At 36.3% G+C, this 22,847-nt stretch overlaps 2 protein-coding genes across 11 annotated transcripts in view; both read right to left on the minus strand.

Annotated features, from left to right (window-relative positions):
* Positions 1–22,847, minus strand: part of LOC131435488 (uncharacterized) — a 682,557-nt gene that overhangs the window by 489,427 nt on the left and 170,283 nt on the right. The window lies entirely within an intron of this gene.
* LOC131433763 (pickpocket protein 28-like) lies at positions 2,009–4,010 on the minus strand. The gene is made up of 3 exons (XM_058600356.1): positions 3,452–4,010; positions 2,406–3,395; positions 2,009–2,348 (listed from the first exon to the last, which is right to left on the minus strand). The coding sequence occupies exons 1-3, from the start codon at positions 3,925–3,927 to the stop codon at positions 2,093–2,095; spliced, it is 1,722 nt and encodes a 573-aa protein (XP_058456339.1). The 5' UTR covers positions 3,928–4,010; the 3' UTR covers positions 2,009–2,092.

Raw genomic sequence — 22,847 nt, forward strand, 5'->3', positions numbered from 1 at the left:
CACCTTTTTGCCTTTCTCGTTCAGAAATGCTATACAATCACTGTGAAAAAAACAGACTTTTGAACCGAGACCCGAAGGGCCTCAGTGTCATATACCATACGAATCAGTTCGTCGAGTACGGAAAATGTCGGTGTGTGTATGTGTAAGTAACAAAAATGTGAATTCGATTTTCTCGGAGATGACTTAACCAATTTTCACATGCTGAAATTTAAATAAAACGTCTCTTTGTCACGTAGGTTCTTATTTAAATCAACCCAGATTGAACTTTCGGTTCGAGAGTAACGGGGTAAAATGTGCGATTTTCTCGGAGACCGCTCAACCGATTTTCTTAAACTCCGATTCTAATTGAAGGCCTTATAGTCACTACTATGCTTTTGAATTTCATCTGGATCCGACTTCCGGTTCCGGAGCTACGGGGTAGTTAGTTTTTAGCATGATTCCTTTTTGGCGACATAATAGTTAATTGTTCAATTGTGACGTGTAAAACCTTATATTGGTAATTCTACATTATCTTCAAACTCAAAGTGATAACCCTGTGTATATTTAATTACAACTACCGAAACAGCGAATTTTCCTTATTATTCAAATACATTCAAGAAAATAAATATGTTGTCCTATTAATTTCAATAAAGTAATCGATTATCATTTTTTCCGATCATAACTTTTGAGAGACAAAGGAATATTGATGCAGATAAAAAAGGTTTCATCTCACTGCTAGGTAGATAAATCACGTTTTTCTTTATGGCCTCACTTAATACCTCGTGGTTTCAAAACAGAATGTCGCTTCATTTAAATCTTTGTCAAAATCAATGCAACCTACTTTGATTTTCTTCATGCATTCGACAGTGTTTGGCACAAAGGTTTAATAGCAAAAATGTCTGATTTACAGTTTTCTATTTATTTGATCAAAATGATTCAAAATCATTTAATTGATCGTACTCTCCAGGTTAGCTATCAGAAATGTAAATCTGAATTAGGACCCGTACGAGCAGGTGTTCCGCAGGGTTCGAGCGTAGCTCCAATCTTGTATAATATTTTCATTTCTGATCTTCCAAATCTACACGTTGGTTGTCAGAAATCGCTACTCTGTAACGACACAAGTCTGTTAGCCACAAGTAGAAATCTAAGAGTGATCTGCAGTCGCTTACAAAGAAGCTTAAATATTTTCAGTGATTATATGTCAAAATGGAAAATTCATAATCTTTTCTCATAAGCCAAGAGCTTCTTTTCTTAAATCAAACTATAATCACATTATCAAATTGAATGGCTTGGAATTGGCATGGTCTGATCAAGCAAAATACTTCGGTTTAACGTATGACAAAAAACTCACTTTCAAGGATCACATTAAAGGAATCCAGGCAAAGTGTAATAAATATATTAAATGTTCATATCCTCTTGTAAACAGAAATTCTAAAGAACAAATTATTAATTTATTTATTCATTCTAAAGAACAAATTATTAATTTATAAACAAATTTTTAGACCAGCTATGCTTTATGCAGTACCAATTTGGTCAAGTTGTTGTTCCACCAGGAAGAAAACGCTTCAAAGGATTCAGAATAAAATTCTGAAAATGATTTATAAGCGTCCTACCTGGTCTAGTACAAATGAGTTACACAGTTTCACAAATATAGAACCATTAGATGTAATGTCACATAATATTATAAGCAAATTCCGACATCGATGCAATCTTCAATTGATTCGATTCGCTCTATGTATTAGTTAGTAAGTTAGTATATAAGTTTATTTCCCCCATTACACAATACAAGTAGGTTTAGAATTTTCCCTACACAAAAATCACAGAATTGCGGAAGCAAATTAAGTCATGGTAATAACCAAATCATGTATATAATAGGGCTGAAAAGTCACCACTTGTGGCTGAACACACAATTTAAATCTTAATAATTTAATAAATAGTTATTATAAAAACATTGTCCAAAACTCCGTAATTTAGGTAATTTATTAAAGCAATTTGCACAAAACAAGCAGACATTTTCAACGCAAGAAAATTTCATTCACCAGTGTAAGGTTCAAATTTTAAAACGCGCGTTGAATCCTGATGAAAACGGTAAAAGTAATGAATTTTGTTAAATTCAAAATCGAATTCTGGTGTCGTCTTTCACTTGTACAACTGCTGGCTTCACTCGAACAGACTTTCGAACTAGCGCCAGTGGTCGCAATAAGCAGTAATAGAGCAGCTCCACCAGACTGAACAAACTTATACCGAGACATAGTCCTAGTATGCCACCGCAGTTTGCAACGAAATCGATTGCCGTGTACAGTTCATCTCGTTTCGAGGTGAGAAACATTGCCTCCTTGAAGTAAATTCCCAGTTTTGATATTTGTTTTCTGAAATAGAATAACATTTGACTTATGCTACGAGTAAGTAAAATTGGTTGTTGGAACCTGCTGACAAATTCCCGAACGGGTGGCCAAATGGGAGCATATCGCAAGTTCAGAGTTTCGTGAAAGTTATACGTCGATTGAGTGATCTCCGCGTCATACAACAGCGATGTGCATGCTGGTAGGCAGTTGCACGGAACAGCAAAACTACTTTGTTGTTGTAATCGATGTTGAGCAGATTTCTTCAGTAGCTTAGGTTCAGCACGCAGAACACATTTCATTTCCCGCGTTGAGCACATGCGAGTTCCGTTCGAGCGAGGCATGGAAAACTTTACACAACCGCAAATCTTCAGGGTAAAATTTGCCAGACATTCGAGTTCGCAATTGCCTCTACTGTAAGTACGAAAAAATTTCAATTGCCGTTCCCAAATAAAGTAACATTGACGTCTTTCTGAACCATAACTTCGAAGAGACTCATCCGTTCTAACGATTAATGGTCTTACTGCTATTTTTATGTCTCGAGCTAGTGTTACCAAAATGAAGTTCTTCAAAACTTGAGGATACTCGTTTGATGCATGCAAGATCACTTTGAAACCTTGATCTTCTCTACAGTGCTGCTCGATATCTTCGTTGAAACTCATCAATTGAACCGTCAAGCCTGCTCCGAATCCAGCACCAAACGCTCGTATCGGATGTGATCCGATCGGAGTACCAAGCTTATAACCTTCCTCAAGACTCCAGTTGGTAGCGGTCTTAGTCTCCGAAAGATACTTGTAGTCATCATGCAACACTCCAGTCCTGAACATATCGTTCTGGGAAAAGCCATTGTACGTAAAGCAAATACCCTCCTCGGTAATGGTCTGAGTGAACTTTTTATCGCAGCTAATATCGTGCATTTTACACATCATAAAAGTATCACTCTGTTGTATTGAAAGCCTCCGAAGAATGGAAACAAGATCAACTTTTGATTTTGTTTCATCAAAGCTTAGATTACGAAGAGAACTGTGAAAAAATCGATCGCATATCTGTAGTACTGCTAACAATTCATCCAATCTGTTGAAAATAGAATAAATTGAGAATAAAAATCTGGTTTCGCAGGATAAACCTACTCTGTTGGATTCAACGTCTCATTTCGGGTACCATACGCAAATCGGTAGAACGAATCCGTAAAATTCATCAGTTTACTACGGATTTTAGCTGCCGGGCAGATAGTGACCGCGGGAAAAGGAATCGTCCAGACTGGCGTCGGATGTTCGTCTAAACTTACAATCACTGGATTGGCATTCCACTTATTGTATACCTTTCCGATGAGCCTTCCACAGCCATACAAAGCCAGAACGATGACGACAAGCCACCACATCCGTTCCAAAAGTGACCTTCTCGAACTAATATAGCTCACCCCATGGACTGTACTGTTGGAACAATACTCGTGAAATAGATCCTTCAAACCAGCTTTTATGCGAACCATCGCTCCCGTTTTCGGCTGACCATGGATTGGTTTCCGGGCGATCGGAGCTGCTTGGATCGAATAGTGACTGGGTCCAAAAACGTGAGTCCACCCTAACTGACCCTTGAGAGCATTCATTTACGATGCTGTAGTATGCACTGACTAAGGATTACTAAACATTTATTGACTGCGTAACGTTGGTTATGTGTTTAAATTTCGCACATTTTTCAATCCCTAATGAAGGGCTTGTTAACAACTCAAGTTATATGAATCATTTATGTTATAACAGCATTTAGCCCATGTTAACTGGAAACAATGATAATTTACTGAATTTGTCGTGTCTAATATGAATAAATATTTAATGAACTCGGTCGAGTGAATTCATAACTGTACGTTTAGATTGCATTTTCTTCTGTTGAACTTACGTTTTCTCGAAGCTTGAAGAACCTAAAGAAACGTTCGTAAAACGTTATTTTTTCAACTGTTTTCATCTGATTCAACATATATCAGCATGGAATGTGACTCCATCGGTGCTGACTGGGCGATCAGAAAACATATGACAGGAAAAAGTGACGTTGATATATGTATACTCCACCTGCAGCAACCACCCTGCCTGCTAGTAGAACTAGAGTTTTTTCAGAACAGTAAGGTTACTGTCAGAGTGAAAGCGACACGCGAAGCGTCGAGGTACGCGTGCGAGATAGTTGCATTTGATCAAAGCAATCCTGTAAGAGTGAATGTGATGCGAAAACAGTACATCGCATTGAATCGCTTCGCTTCGGTCCGCATTCCACGTTCACTCTGACATCAACCTAACAGTTTCCTTTCAAGCTGATGAAATAGGGTGAAATACTATGGCTTTACATTCTGATGCAATAGCATGGTTTCTTGTGAAATGAGGTAATATCGTAAAGTACCATAAGTTTCCACGGAATTATTCAAAGAACAAAAAAAAGTTGCGTTGAGTTACTGTGCAAAACTGATAGTATGATTTTTTGAAGAAATGTAGTATAATGGTTTTTTTTTTGAAGGGTTGAAAGTTAATTAAAAAAATCGGTTTCTGAAATTTGTTTCAGCACAATTTAATGCAACAAAACGGAACATTGTTTTTTTGTGTATCATCAAAGCAAGCAAAGAAAATTATTTGAGATTACACTGCAGTATAATCACATATTTTAAAGGTCGTCATCGACTAATTTGGAAAACATTTGAAAAATCAAAAGGCAAAACGCCTTCACTAGTTTTCCAGATTGAGCTGTTAGAAGAATGTATTTACAATTACATTTTGTTAGTCACCATTGAATTGTACTGTTTCACTCTGAAACAGATTCGTAGATTCGTGTCGAATAAAAACATTTTCCATGAAATCATCATTTTACTTTATCTTTCAATAAAATAGCAGGAGTATCTGATTGCTGCGTTCATGTAGAAAACAAAAGTAGTAAACTGTAAAAGAAGTAAAAGAAGTAAACTGTTTTATCAGAATGTCTAGTTTAAGATCCAATCCCTCTTTCAATCTATCTATATAGCAAGTTTCCTTAACAGGGGTCATAAAAAAATTTATTTAGTTTGACGAAAATCGATATTTTTTGAAGACTATAGATATTTTTTTTCGAAATTTAGATATGATTATATGGGTATTCGTGTGAGGTGGATTTAGCACGTCTCTCTAAAAAGGGGATATAATGTTTGTAGCGGCAAAATTCCGGAATTACTTAACGGATTGCTATCAAATTTGGCACAGATACTTCTTGCTCTTCAGAGATGATCATTAGGACATTTTCAGGGGGAAAGTGTGTAGCAAATTTTCTTAACTTGGGGAGAGGGGGTTTATGACGACATTTATATAATTTGAAGAGAATCGACATTTAGATTAAAAGGAGGGATTTTTGAAAATGAATTTTTATCTCCCATTTTTTGTAAAATAAGAGAGTGGCAAGAATTTCAAGATCGTAGTAGATAGTATTGCTGTTGTGTGCAGCGCAATTTTCTTGGAATAATTTTAAAGGATCTGGTTCCATTTTGCCGGAAATTCAAAAAAACAAAGGGAAAATAATCTTTATCTGCATATGAACGCGAGTGTGTTTAGGTCTCAGCATAAATACGAAACAACTAAACGAATCGTCACCAAGTTTTGCACATGTACCAAAGGTGGGAATCGATATTTTTTGAAAAGCACAGATACTTTCTTCACTACTCAAAGTAATCATGGAGGAGATTTGTAGTAAGTTCACTAACAAAAGGGAAGTTAAATCAAAATAAACTATAAGGTTATTTAAAGAGAGAGGCAGTGTAGAAAGTGCCCCGAACATGGAAAGTGTAGGGGAAAATTGATCGGGTTTTACTAAAAATTGGTACTTCTTTACGAGTACAGCATATTTCTAGCAACTGAGGTTCACAAAAATATTCACAAGAGGGAGGGGGAATAAGTATTCTCAACATTGATCTGAATTGACGAAATCATACAATAAATGTGCATTTTATTATGTAAATTGAGAAAATTGTCGACTCAAGGTGATTGAAATAAGATTACAGCAACATTTATATTAACTGAATCATTATTCTACTGGTTTTCCTCCTAGGTGTATTACGACAATGGTTAAAGCCTTGGTAAAATAAATTATATAAAAGTTAAACAGCCTTCCGTTATAAAATAATTATTATCAGATGGATAATGTTGAGCAATTACGTGGAAGTAATGAATAAAATTTGCTTATTTCCACCCCTGGTTCAAATATTAAACTGACCCAATTTGTCGAGAATACCATGGAAATTAATCCCGCGAATAAATGACCCCCTATTAAAATCACTCAGCAATTTGAAACTATTTACAGTTTAGAACGACTCAATCAAAGTTTAATTTACATCGAAACCTAAACTACCAATTGCAAATTTTTGGAAGTTGAATTGAAAAGTTGAAAAGATTTTTCAGATTTCTGCTTTATAACACATTCTGCTAAAACTCTCAATCAAACAAACTAATCATAGCTCTTTAATTCTAACACTGGAGAACGGATCCGTATAAAATTCAACAACATCCAATGGAATCATAAGATCTTTTATTTGAATATCATTTTGTAAAAATCTGATTTTCCCTCTCGGAGAAGTCGAGATAAGTTGGAGCTATTGAACAATATTTCATGTGTGAGGCATCAATGTGGAATATTTGAGCACTTCTAGAAAATGATGCCAGAAAAGGAGACAAAATCTGATTCTGATTTGGATGATACTTTATATACGTCTTCAGAAATACAAACAATTATACGACTCAATACTAGGGATGGTGCTCGGAAGGTAAAGTATCGATACCAGCGAAATCGGGATACCGAAATTTCGGGTATCGATACAAGGTATCAAAAGGCAATAAAGTATCGATACTTGTAAGTATCAATTGATACTTGAGCAGCAATCGTTTCAACAAACAAAAAGAAATTATGAATTTTACAGGCGATAAACTTTTACAATCGATGCAATTTATAGCTACTTAACATATCAAATGACGTAATATTCCATTAAGACAGAATTTTACAGGTTCCAAGTGTAATTTGTACTCGACTACCAAGTGCCGCTGTCTGAATTTAAATGTATCAATTATACATTCGGCAGATATGTGCTTCTGTGGCTGAGTTGATTAAATGACAAGCTTTGTGATCTAATGTTTCTCGGTTCAAGTCGCGCTATTGCCAATCATTTTGTTTTTGTTTTTATCACATTATAATACTTTGCATTACATTACATTTGACTTCAAGTCATGTAATTTTTAAACCACAAAATTATACGTGTTCTTGAATATAAATTTGTGTGGAATATGACGCTCCAATTATGTGCATCTCATAAGATGTAAAATCACAAGAATTTTTTGAACTGTGAAATAAAATATGATTGTCGACTGTGGCGTTTTTTTATGATGTACAAAAAGGTGTTGCCACACAGCAAAAAAAAGTATTGTAACGATCTCACTGGGATTATCAATCGAGGTGAAAAAAAATTAAATGTACTTAACATCGAATGTAATAATTTTCTGAATTAAGTAGATTACATTGTATTAACTGAATACTTGGACGATTCTGATAGGAAAATACGCATCTTTTGGTGTAATATTACAACCTTTAGAACGACACCAACTTATTTGTGATATTACATTAAAATTGGAGCACATCACTGCTCACTACTGATGTGCAGCGATTACGATATAATATCACAACAATCTTGGTGTCGTTCTAAAGGTTGTAATATTACACGAAAAGATGCATAATTCCATATCAGAATAATACACAGTATTCAGTTAAGGTGATGTAATAAACTCAATACGGTATTGCGATTTTTATTGAAAACAGAAATTTTTTGCATTTGATGTTCAGTACGTCTAGAGTTTTCCACATCAATTGATAATCCCATCCAGATTGTTACAATTCTTTTTTTGCTCTGCATAAATTGGTTGTGCCACCCGTATATGCATATTTATCGTCACATAGATTGCACTTCGCCTTTTGCGACTTTTGGTCCACGTCAAAGAATTTCCATTCCGTCAAAGAATTTCCATTTGTTTTGATTACACATTTCACTTAATTTCTCAACAATTTTCATGTCATAACCTTTATGTTGATAGACGAATACTACACTAAAAGCCAATTCATATTGCTATTATTCCATCGCTATTAGGCACACTGAAGGAGGGTTCCTTCAGCGTGAACAATTTAAATGATTGAATCCTCTGAGAGTATGACCTTTATGTGCATGTTTCAGCGCACCTATGGGATGAAGCGAGAACGAATTTCAACGACGGCTAGTTCACGTCATACCAACATATGCGCGAGCTTAGCGCTTCGTCGAAGCCGAAGAAATAAATATGTTCCATTGGAGGCGGGTATAGCGTAAAGTCTTGGTTCGACTCCCAACCCCACACATACGGTTGGAAAGTTTTTCTGACCTGAAGAGGCAAATGACCTTAAAGTTAAAGCCTCTATACATGAAAAACCAAAAAAAAGTTCCCTCGTGATGGGATTTGACTTCAATCTGTTGCGATACTGTAAGTATCGAAACCAAAAGTATCGATACTAACAGTATCGCTTTGATGCGATATCGATACCAAAAATACCCGATTCTTAAAAGAAAGTATCGATACCTCAAAGTATCGACTCGGTATCGGACATCCCTACTCAATACTGATTATGAAATAGGACGCATTCTTGAATACATTTTTTACCATCAATTTAGTCCAACTAGAAGTTAAAGCAATTTTTATAGTAGGTTTGTGCGATTTTTTATGCGAATTTTCAAAGCTATGTAGTTTGGCATGTAAATTTTAAAGGTTATGCGAATTTTAAAATTGTGCGGTTTTATTTCATCCATTTGTCTTGTCGACATTTAGTAAAATCATAATACTTCGATTTCGATAGAGAGGAGAAGAGTTCGCATCATTGGGAGTACGATGCGGTGCCTAAATGTTGCTGTCAAGTAAGTCTAATTTCAATGTGTATCAAACAACTTATAGTAGCCAGTGGCGACGGAAGCCTTATTGGGAGTATACTGAACTCCACACCTGGGAGTGTGTTGAGTTCCACACCTGGAAATGCGTTTTTTCACTTCCCTTTATTATAAACCCCCTTTCTTCCCACTAATTTACCACCCACATTTTTGATAGTGATAGTGCAACTGTGGCAAGTTTGTGTTGATTAGTGAAAAGTGTTATTTATCAAATATTGCTGGTGCGCGAAACAAAAAATGTACAAGCGTCGGAAATTGCGACTATACCGCCCAAAATAAAACGATGTCAACCGATCGAAGCGCCATCTGCATATCATTGTCGGTGTTATCAGATTTGTATGGAATGTGTGTAAATTTACAAGTCAATCGTGTGATTTAAAATGAAAATCTATAATTGGTCTGCAGCAAACCCATTCGCGAGAGTTCATTTTATTTTATTTTTTCAGTAGTGGTGTCATCTTGCGTTGTTTACAGCAATGCAAATAGAAGAAATAGCATACTGGTGAGATCGTTCTTTAGAGATATTTCACATTTGTCTTATTTCCATTGCCTTATTATATTTCTCCTTACTAAAAATCGGGCTAGACAAAGCCCCGTCGATTACTTTGATCAATAGATCTACTTTTCTTTACGTTTCGTCTTAGACTCGTCAGTGCAGAGCAGTTCGAATTGAACTGCTCAGTGCAAACTTAAACCGCTAAGCAGACGTAAAGTTCATGCTATTTGCAAAACACTTATTAATTGGCACCACAGTGTTCTATCTTTGCTGACGTGCCGAACGAAAACGTTATTTTCGGCTAATACTGGCCGATTCAGGTATGGAGATTTGCGGGTTAACCTAAGTTTGTGCTTGAGACACATAACCGTTTTTACTTTTCTTTGCGTTTCGTCTTAGACTCGTCAGTGCAGAGCAGTTATGTGCCCTAAGCTCAAACTTAGGCTAACCTCTATATGACAACGGATCTATTTTTCTTCAGATTAAATGCTAAGTTTAATACGCACGCGTGAAGTTTATAACCGTGCAGATATTTCTTGCGACCGTGCTTAACTAGGACGTATGTAAATAAAGTTCACACTGCGAGGAGGCTGAATTTGGTATTTATGGTTTTGATTAGAGAATACAGTACTTCGTATCGCGTAAGGCGTTGTTGCTCGATTGATGGTGATCAAGTGATATCTTGCCAGTATAAAAGCAGTCCATTAAAACACAAACACAATGAATTAAATGTATGAATTGATAGCAAACGTCTCAACAGCCGGCTGTCCGGAGTTTTACGAGTTTTGAAAGGAATTTCGTATTCTAGTAGAAAGCACATATTAATACAAAACACAAACCTAGAACAATAAACACATGACAATATAATGTGGAAATGCAGAAGATTCCTCGGTTTCTAGTAGCAACAATCATTGAACTAACAATCCTCCCTTCCAAAGTAGATCTGCATTCTGACGTGTCCGGCGTAGGTATTGATCAGCATGTAGGGATCAATGCAGTCTACAAAATGTGAAATCCCGGTGAACGACCAGAATTAGGTTAAAACCGGGGATAAATAAACGATATAATAATAATAATAATAATAAATGTGAAATTACATGCCATCCCATGCAAGTTGTTTTAGAAAAACAATAATCATAATATTTCGATTTCTATGGAGTCCAGTTTATAAACATTCTGATAGCAACATTTCAGGAACTTTCAAGACATTTTTTTCTTTAGTTTTGAAGTTTCTTTCAAGCGAATTTTCAAAGTTATGCGCTTTTATTTATGAAAATGTTCTAAGACATGCGATACTGCGAATATTCGAATCAATGTGATTTTTTATCCGTATCCCCTCGATAAGTACTTATTCTAGAAGAAGGGTTACTATGAGCAAACTTATTGCTCTTGATATCAAAATGCTTATTCTTTTTATACCACTAGGTGAATTAAAGCAGATTTTTAATTAACTTTACGTCTGTTTATGTTGAACCGTAAGGATGCAGTAGAAGTTAAACATCAACCGTTAATGCCACAATGAGCTCATGACGACACGTAAAAAAGAAACACAGACGTGAGTACTAAGCTCAAATCGGTTACCCACGTAATGCCAGAAGCCCTCAGATGACAGAACCAATAATCGAAAATCGTTTAGAATATGATTATTACTATTGCGTGTAAAATTGATTAAATTCTACATCAATATTCGTCAGTATTTGTTGAACATTCTACACCAATATTCTACTATTCAAAAATAGTGAGCATTATAACAGCAAATCTGTTACGTTAACAATTGTTTCGAAGCTCCACTAGAGTTTTTCTCCTTTTGAGAACCGACCAAATAAAAACTGCCACAGTGGAATAATGATAGAATAACTGTAACTGTTCGAGTGACCTCCTCGTTCGTCTTGCAGGAAATTGATTTGACACGATCCGTTTTCCCTATTGAAATGATTTATGCTATCGCCACAATATAACATGCCCTGTTTTGTTTCGCCTAGTCTTTTCGATTTCACTTAGCGTTGGTAGAAGCCCACTTCTTCCTTCCCATCGAGCCGATGGGACATGGTCTCGAAAGACAGTGAAAACCGAACAGCTGGAGTGAATCGAGAACCAATCCCGTTACAGGAAATTAAATCGAACTGATTTATGAACTCTAAAACGCCATTCAATCGAAATGGGTCTTTGAAAATAGAATTATGATTTGTGATGGGACTGTCCGTGATTGGATGGCTTTTGTTGAATGGTTGTCACTTTCTAATGGCTATTATCAAAAATATCGAAGAAAAATGTCCCGTATAAAACATGGTTTTGTGACTTTCAGCACGCTGGAATGATATTAATTTGGTCTGTTATGTCATTTGCAGTGGATGGAGAAAGCCTAACGACTCCCATTAGTAAAATATTTCACAATTTTCCCATTGATAATATTTATCACACTCAAAATGAGCCAACCCACCGACGCTCGTCATCCTACTGTTGAACCACATCAATCCTCGTCTAAAACCCATTAACAATGATTAACACATTCCTGTCGCATAACTTCACCTTCCTCTTCGACCGGCACCACCGCCACTAGTCCGAAATCAAGACGAGCGTTCACAAAAGCTTCTCTTCCAAAAAAAACTCCCGTCGAATCGCGGATCAAAACACGTGCGAAAATGGTCACATATGCGAGGTTTATAGCCTTAACAATCTGCAGAAGGGGAGCAGAGAATTGCTGTGGTTAAAAGTTATCCATTGCGGGCTCGTAGAATCTCGTAAATGGCAGGTAGCTGATAAGAAACATTTACATCCCACGAAACTATGCAGAATACACCGCAAGAATTAAAATTAATATCCACCATATGTTAGCTTGAGATGGTCCCAGCAGTAATGAGCAGTCTCTTAGGATAGCACATGTATATTCTTGTTTAAGATCTGCTACATTTTGTTACCTTTGAAACGACACTACCAATCATGAAGCATCAACCTTCTGGTGAATGACACTTAAGCTTAAAACTGGGTTGAAATAAATATACAATAATACTGTCTGTTAGGAGATTAAGATGCCGCTTTGTATTAAACGCACATGACTATTTCCATTTATTTTAAGTATCGTCTTCGACAAATCAGTGCAATAGCAGTTTACGTGGACTTTGAATCATACAGTACCATACATTAATTTGGTTCAACTTTTTCTAGCAAAAAATTATGATAAACGTTTTTTTCTTTACATGCAAATTCCGATATTTTGCGAAAAACATATTTTATGCAGATTCTATGAATTCAATACAGATTTATACAGATTACACGGAAAAAATATTTTTGTTTGAGCATTTCTTTTAGGATTTTGTCGAACTTCAACTACGTACTGAATATTTCACATTCATTGAAAAGATTACGTTGGATCTAACCCTATTAGAGGAAAATAGTTAGAGCATACATTATTATGCCCGTTGACTTCGACTAGCAAAAGAGGTTGAAATGATATTCGTGAAGTTGAATTAAAAGCTAGAACAGCTGAATACATATTTAATTCATTTCAATTTTTAAGTGTTGAAGCATGTAAATTTACTCATCTGCTGTAAAAGTAGTGTATGTTCGACACACATGTAAATCATTTTTGTAAAATCTAGTCATTTTACGAATTACGTTCTTATGATTTGAGTCATATGCGGATTGACGTCATCAGTAAATTTCATTATTTTTTGCTGTGTATTTTACTTAGTTTGTACATTTTATAATCTAAAATTATTTTTAATATCATCCAAAATTTGATATTTTCTTTCTTTATTCTCAATGCACTGAAAATTTCTAATACATCAAAATTTTCTAATAGTTTATGAAATACGTTAGTATTATACCTACACAAATTTTATTATCTCTAAATTGCGGAAATTTAGCAAAACAAGCTATTATACCAGTTTGAAGCATTTTTGGCAATTTTAATAATAAAATAATGCCCAAATAAACAATAATATTATAATGAACTATTATTTTGAAATCAGTTTGCAACCGCTTTCTATTGGCTGATATATTCATGATGTTGGACTATCAATAAGAATTATATTCGCATTATGTTTTCAAATTAATTGAAACTGATACTCATGTAAGTCATCGCATTATGAAACTTCATTGTCAGACAGTAATGCGGTTGCCGATAAATGTTTGAAGTCCATATCTACTTATACATCTATTTCCGAAAATTCAATGGGTTTATACGTAGAAAATTCAATTTTACTGACTCCAATTGTTTCAAAATGGAATCAAATACATTAAATTTTATAATGAGCTTGTCAGCACCAAATATTTAGATTGTGTTTTCTCGTATGCACTGCGCTAAGATTAAGAGCTTCTCATTCTGAAAAAAAATCGAATTACTTTACAGTTCTCAAGTCATGTAAATTTCAATTTATTTGTTTCTTCGACTCGTCAGTGCATAACAATTTACATTTTTGTGTTGCATCGAAGTGCAACTTTTTTACTGACGTGCTGGAGGAAAACAACATTTAGGCTTATATTAACCGAGCGCCATGATTGTCATTTAACCACTTATTTTCATGTGTTAGACGAAAATGAAACAGCGGTCTTACAGTCACCAGCAGGCGAAGTAGAGCTGTTATCCGTCAGAGACAGTCACACTGCAAATATAAATTTGGTCCCTCTGTAATCTCGCAACAAAAACTCACCATCTGGTTCTTCTCAGGGAAAGAGGAAAGCGCTTTTAAAACTATTCCACTTAGTGGTGTAATTGTGTTTTTCTCATTGACATTTCACTAGAAATCGATGCAAGTTTCATATTGGGGTTTGACTGTTTCTGGCTTTGACTGGAGAAAAGTGAGTAAATATTTTGAAATTAGATTTTTTACACTAATCACTATGTAATTCCGGAACCAAAACTCCTTTAATTTGAAACTAATTTTGTCAATATCGGTTCAGCCATATCCGAGAAAAGTTAGTACACATATATTCATTTTTTTGCACGATTCACCTCATAATTCCAGAACTGGAAGTTTGATCCTGGTGGATATTAATTTTAATCTAGTATTTTGTGTGGCTACAAGATCTCCTATCTGAATTTAAGTTTGTGAAAATCTGTAAGGCCATCTTTGAGAAAAGTTGGTGCATTTATTTTCATATTTTGTTGCACGTTTTACCTCATAATTGCGGAATCGGATGTCGGATCCAAACATTATTCAGATATTTTATATGGAACCTTAAGACCTTTCTTTTGACTCTAAATTAGTGAAAATCGGTCCAACCATCTCCGAGAAATATTAATGCAAGAAAACATTACATATACACACACATACTCACACACATTTAAATGATAGTGTAAGTACAAAAGCCTGAAATTGTCACGTATTTCCAATAAAAGAATCCAATCCAACAGCCTCATCTTTGTTTGTTTACTACCTCAATCGAAAATGATTGCATTCAAAACAAACGAAGAGATACCAAACATTTACTTTTTTTACTTTAACAAGGGAGAGTATTGATGCCAACGTCACTCGTTTTCCTACGGCAATACAATAACAAATATCGTCTGTAGGTAAATTCAGTCGAATTTCAATCCACATTCTTCCTTCAATCTAACGAAAATCTTTGAAGTTGGGCTATAAGGAGGCTATAAATAAGGCTTATCAAAGTAATTACTCTCCACAGTATTCAGAAACCAAACTACTACGAGCACTAACAGGTAAATATTATTGTGAATCGTTTTCTGAATATCGATACTACACAGTAAACACTTTTCACTGAAAACCGAAAATATATGAAAGGTTAAACGAAAGAAAGAACACAATTTTGAAACTACTGTTTCGCTTTTGTCGTTGACTGGATATGGATTTTGGTCTCATAATTTGCAAGCGGAGTTGAAAGTGATATTTATTTTTCGTCATTTTCGTTTGTTTTGAGTCAATGACTGTTATTGGGTCCATTCAGAATTATTATAATTCACACCATGTGCTTTTTTCTTGTTCTCATAGGTTCCATCTTGTTGGCTTCAACCATGTAATGACGCAGTATTTGAGGAAAACTTTTCCGTTCAGTTAGTTGACACTGACTTATTGATTTAATTCCCACCGTGAGCAGTTCTGCGGCCGTGAAAATATTTTGCTTACTTTTGCCTGGCCGTTAGGGTGTGATGAAATATTAATAACACGTACTTCAGTATAGGTGCACCGTTCCAATCCTGGAAGTGAAGAAGTGAAACCATGTAAGTCTTATTCGCATCACGCCATTAAGTAATGTATCCGGCATTACCTTTTTACCTTTTTTTCTAAAATAAACAAACAAACGAATAAATTCAATTCAAATTTCACTGTTTTTCTGTTGAAATTCACATCATCCTTCTAATATCGCCATCAAACTACAACAAATTAATAATTTTACGTTAAAATCATCGATTTCTTTTTGCTAACCATAAAAGCCCTTTTTTCTTGTTGTAACCGATTGCAACTGTTGGATGTTGGAGCACAGTATTTGCAATCTTCCTTCCAACTGATTGAACTCCGTTTGGAATTTTAGAATCATTATCAGTTGGCTTTAAAGAGTCTATGTTTGAGCTGTATTTCACAATCTTCGGTACGATTAACATCGCTTTTTCCAATACATGGTAACTTTATCAAAAGCCCTGTCGTATACTGGGACAAACGGCGAGAACTATACTGTGAAAATACACTGGGTGGGAAATGAAATACAGCACGTATCCGTGCCAGCCACTGTCAGGGTCCAGAAAATTGAACCGAGTTGAGATTACCGGTTGGCTTACACGTGTCATGAGTGGGATTTGAGGTGATATTGGAAGGAAATGACCAAATCGACCCAGCATCGTTTTATCTTCCTACGTCCGTTTATTTGGACTTTTTTATTCAAGGAGGGTTGGCTCTAGATATTCCATGCAGAAGTGTGATAATTGACGTAGAAACCTCGTGATTTTCAATTTCGAAGTCCTGAAGCAATAGGTTGTTGAGTTTAATCTTGCTTTACTATAAGTTAATGTATCATGCCATTTCAGTAGCCCACACTAGAATCATATTTTGACAGGTCAATAAAATTTATTAGTCACGGAAAGTGACGATTGAGACGTTAAAATGCTTTGAACGCGATGCACAGCACTCTTTCGAAAGCTTCTAATACAAAGGCATGAAAAAACCATTTCTAATCCACCTAGTGTTGTAATGATGCCTTTCTCATATTACTTATGTTTCCAAAAATATTACTTTTTTAATCTAGAATAAAAAAACAAACTTTCTTTGGGTATGAACTAACATAACCTTTCCAATTTGTAAACAGTTATGTTAAATTCATAAGAATTTTTCTTTATTTTGCATCGTCGCACTAAATGATTAAACACACTTTACTCTATAGATCTGGAACCGGAAGTAACCGGATGAAACTAAACAGTAACCTATAAGACTATAAAAATATTTATTTGAGCCTGTTTGTGGAAATCGATAAAATCATCTCTGAGAAAATTGGGTGAGTCTCGTTTTAGAGTTTTTGACCACTATTTCCGGTCCTTCTGAAACCGGGAACTACAAATTGAATCAGTTTTGAGCCAAATCTAAAAGAATTTAACCCGTCGTTCTAAATGACGGTGTTACATATTTTTCACCAGAAAAATATAGATTTAAATGTGACAACCAAGCACGCCTTTCCTGCTCCACGATTGATTCTGGGGGATTTAAATTCGCACGGAATGATGTGGGGTTCCGTTTACAATGATAGCAGATCATCTTTAATACAAAACATTTGTGACAATTTTAGCATGACGGTATTAAATATGGGTAGCATGACACGGATCCCAAGACCTCCTGCACGCCCAAGTGCATTAGATCTATCTCTTTGCTCAACATCAATTCGACTAGATTGCACCTGGAAAATATTGCCTGATTTACACGGTAGCGATCATTTACCAATCATCATCTCAATTAGCAATAGCAATTGCATTGCTACTTCAGCTAGTATTCCATATGATTTGACAAAAAATATCGACTGGATTAAATACCAAAGTAGTATCTCTAGTATTTTGAATTCAATGGAAGAGCTCCCTCCACTTGAAGAATATGACTTCCTCATTTGTTCGATTCTGGAGGCAGCAGAACAATCCCAAACTAAACGCTTTCCTGGGCCAACGACTAACAGAAGGCCTCCCAACCCCTGGTGGGACAAAGAGTGCTCAGAGGCTAAACTCGCAAAACAAAATGCTTGCAAGACGTTTCTAAAACGGGGAGGAGGAACTCCTCAGAATTTTGAAAAACTTATGGCTTTAGAAACCAAGTACAAGAGCATACTTCGAGCCAAAAAATGTAGCTATTGGAGACATTTTGTCGAAGGTTTGTCAAGAGAAACCTCAATGAGCACTCTTTGGAACACGGCCAGACGAATGAGGAATCGTAACGTGGGCAATGAGAGTGATGAATACTCGAACCGATGGATATTTGACTTTGCTAGGAAAGTTTGCCCAGATTCTGTTCCTACGCAGAGCATTATAAGGGAATCTCCTCCAAATAATGGTTTTATTAATAACCCATTTTCAATGATGGAATTTTCTATAGCACTCTTGTCTTGTAACAATAACGCTCCTGGGTTGGACAGAATTAAATTCAACTTGGTGAAGAATCTGCCCGACCTCGCAAAAAGACGTTTGTTGGAATTGTTCAACAAGTTTCTTGAGCAAAATATTGTTCCACCTGACTGGAGACAAGTGAAAGTTATCGCCATTCAAAAGCCGGGGAAACCAGCTTCCAATCACAACTCATATAGACCCATTGCGATGTTGTCCTGCATCAGAAAATTGTTCGAAAAAATTATTCTACGACGTCTCGACACTTGGGTCGAGACGAACGGTTTGTTGTCAGATACTCAGTTTGGCTTCCGTAGAAATAAAGGGACGAATGATTGCCTTGCATTACTTTCGTCTGACATCCAAATTGCCTTCGCTCAAAAGCAACAAATGGCATCTGTATTTTTAGACATTAAAGGAGCATTTGATTCAGATTCCATTGATGTTCTTTCAGACAAGCTCCACCAACATGGACTCCCAGCGGTTATAAATAATTATTTGCACAACCTTTTGTCAGAGAAACGCATGCATTTTTCATATGGCGATTTGACAACATTCAGAATTAGCTACATGGGTCTACCGCAAGGCTCATGCCTCAGTCCGCTCCTTTATAATTTTTACGTGAATGACATTGACAACTGTCTTGTAACCCCATGTACACTAAGACAATTGGCAGATGATGGCGTGGTTTCAGTTACTAGACCCAAAGCTATTGATCTGCATAAACCATTGCAAGATACCTTAGATAACTTGTCCGTTTGGGCTGTTCATCTTGGTATCGAATTCTCTGCGGAGAAAACAGAGTTAGTCGTCTTTTCAAGAAAGCATGATCCCGCGCAGCTTCAGCTCCATATGATGGGGAGAATGATCCAACAGGTTTTAACTTTTAAATACCTCGGGGTGTGGTTCGATTCCAAATGCAAGTGGGGAGGACACATTAGGTATCTGATAACGAAATGCCAACAAAGAGTAAATTTTCTTCGAACAATAACAGGATCTTGGTGGGGTGCTCATCCGCAAGATCTAATAAAATTGTATCAAACAACGATACTTTCAGTGATAAAATATGGATGCGTTTGTTTTCGTTCCGCTGCAAACTCTCATATTATCAAACTTGAGCGAATTCAGTACCGTTGTTTGCGAATTGCCTTAGGCTGCATGCATTCAACACATACAATGAGTCTTGAAGTTCTGGCGGGAGTTCTTCCATTAAAAGATCGATTTTGGGAGCTTTCATCACGCCTGCTAATAAGATGTGAGGTGCTGAATCCCATGGTAATTAATAATTTCGAACGACTAGTCGAGCTTCGATCTCAAACAAAATTCATGACAGTATATTTTAACCATATGTCACAGGAAATCAACCCTTCAAGATATATTCCTATCCATGTCAGCCTCCTAAATGTCCCTGACTCAACTTTATTTTTCGACACATCCATGCAGCGCGAAGTGCGTGGAATCCCGGATCACCTACGCTCGACGGAAATCCCAAAAATATTTTCAAGTAAGTTCAGGCATATTGACTCTGAGGAAATGTTTTACACGGACGGATCGCGAATTGAAGAAGCGACAGGGTTTGGTATGTTCAACAATAATGTTTCGGCCTCATTTAGGCTTCAAGAACCTGCATCTGTTTATATAGCAGAGCTAGCAGCAGTTCATTATAGTTTGAGTGTAATCGTCACATTATCTCCAAACCATTATTTCCTCTTCACAGATAGTCTGAGTGCAATTGAAGCCATTCGCTCAAACATGACTGGCAAGACTGAACCGTTTTTCCTGGGCAAAATAAAACAGTGCCTGAACGACATATTGAACAATAATTATCTAATCACTATAGTCTGGGTCCCGGCTCATTGCTCCATTCCTGGCAATGAAAGAGCCGATATTTTAGCCAAACGTGGTGCTATTGAGGGTGAAATTTATGAGCGACCGATTGCTTTCAACGAATTCTATAGCTCGTCTCGCCAAAGAACACTTGCCAGCTGGCAAGCTTCTTGGGATAGAGATGATCTGGGTCGGTGGATGCACTCAATTATTCCGAATATATCGACAAAGGCATGGTTCAGGGGACTGGATGTGAGTAGGGATTTCATTCGTGTGATGTCCAGACTCATGTCCAATCACTACACGTTAGATGCACATCTCCTTCGAATTGGGCTCTCCGAGACTAATCATTGTGCTTGCGGAGAAGGTTATCGGGATATTGATCATGTCGTTTGGACATGCGTGGAGTATCGTGATGTCAGATCTCAACTAATAAATTCTTTGCGTACCCAAGGTAGACTATCCAATATCCCAGTTCGAGACATTCTTGCTTGTCGTAACCTTTCATACATGAAACTTATTTATCATTTCATAAAGAAAATTGGAGTTTCAATTTAATAAAGGCCCCTTTTAAGACTTAGTTCTGATCCCAGCTGCGTCCATGAGTTCAACCAATAGCTAAATTAGAATAAAAATTATGTAATGATACAAACAAACTCGAAACAGTTTATGAAATTATCAACAAAATGTCAAAAAAAACAGCTTATTTTATAATTTATAGAAGGTAATCGTTTGGTTCAAATAATATTTCCGAGTAGATTTCATAATTAATGACGAGTTACCTAAGATGATATTTAAGCTATAAGAGAATATGTTTTAATAAATTCAAAACGTTGTGACTATGTTAGAATTAAATTAGGATAAGAATATTATGTAAAAGTGATGCTACGGCGAAGAAAAACTTATGTAAACTGCCTTAAGAAATAAACGTATTTATGAAAAAAAAAACCAAGCACGCTAAACGAAATTGAACAAAACACGCTGCGAATGAAACAAAGCCGCACGTACAGACGCGTACTAGTTTTGCATCGTCATTTTGAATGACGATTTAAATGTTTCGAAACTCATGGCCCTATAATTTCGGAACCGAATGTCGGATCTGGTTGAAATTGCACAGTATATTTAAAAACAATGACAGCTTCAATTTGAATCATGATTCCGTTTTTTTTACCTTTTCTTCACTATCATCGGTACTTTCGAAGCGTAAACATTTTGTGATCTCGACGAACGACGACGACGCACAAACATTTTGTGATCTCGACGAACTGAGTCGAATGGTCTATGACACTCGGCCCTCCAGGCCTCGGTTGTAAAGTCGGTTTTAACAGCGATTGCATAGCCTTTCTATATGATAAAGGCAAAACGTATGTCAACGAATACTATTTCAACCCCATGGAAAAAAAAATCACCCAAAAAGCAATAAATTCTCTGTTCATCGAATTGATTTACCTACATCTTCCCGCCAACATTTCCGACTGAAGGCACTGTTTGCGGCGATTCGATCACAGATATTTCCACCTACGTCTTTCAACTTTCATTCATCACCTTAACACCACTATTCTGCTGCTGATTCAGCTACGTCATCGGGTACCCTTGAAGCGATTTTATTTTCCATTCTGTTCCGCTTCCTACCGGGGAGCGCAATCTAAGCGGACCATTTCAAGAGGTTTTTGAGTCGTTCGAACATTACAACAAATTCCAGCTCAAAAACTATTGATGCTCGTTCGGTCGAGACACTCGCCTGCATCCTCATATCGTACAATCATCCGACTTTTTCTATTCTACTTAAGGAGATGAAAAAGACTTTGAACTTGGCAATTCCGATCGCTGGCAGCAGGACGGCCATCGAACACCTGTTTTCATTGATTCTTGGTGATCCGTCTGTACAGCGGGGGTTTTCTAGTACGACAGACGAATGCCTGGTGGAATCCTATACAGCTATCGGATTGGGATCCCTTTGGTGGTCTGTGAGAGTGCCTCGTTTGTATTGCTGGAATCGTTAGCGAGTGAGGGATTTCCATGCGAAAAAGGGCTAAGCCCACAATCGGCAGTGGTAGAGTGAATGAGGATTTATTTGCTGCCTTTTTTGGGTATTTTAATAGGATTTTTTTTTGTGTATTTTGCAACATCAGCAGAATTGTGTGCGTTGTTCGAGCATGTGTTGTAGATTTATAAGCTGCTCACTTGAGCTAGAAAAAAAGAATGGGCAATTTAAATGCCAGGGGAAATATAAAGAACCGATATAGGTTATTGCTAATGGTTGAATTGATTGAGTATCGGTTTTAATAAAGTTCTGTTTGCCAGAGATATTGGAAAAAAACGCTTTGTAGAAAAAATTGTTGAGGAAACAGGATAAGTTATTGACAATAATACATTCGAGTTCGACAAATAGAATTACAATTCTCTATATTTTAATAATTTGATCTCAGTGGAATCACATATGAAAATTTACTAAAAACGAATAATGCTTTCGATTCGTTTCAGCTTCAACTTTTCATTGCACAGCAGTTCAAATTCAACTTAAGAATATAACCTAAACAACAAGCCGAATCTTGCATACGTTTGAGGCATTCGAAATGTCAGAGTGGTGCTGCTATTCAACTCTTCTAGTAATTCAAGTGAAAATACTATCACGTAAGACCCCAACGAACGACCATTGTAAGATTGAAAAAAGTAAAATGATACTAAAGACCTGTTTGAATCCACCTAGTGATG

Source organism: Malaya genurostris, chromosome 3 (genome assembly GCF_030247185.1).
Source record: "Malaya genurostris strain Urasoe2022 chromosome 3, Malgen_1.1, whole genome shotgun sequence".
Taxonomy (NCBI): Eukaryota; Metazoa; Arthropoda; class Insecta; order Diptera; family Culicidae; genus Malaya; species Malaya genurostris.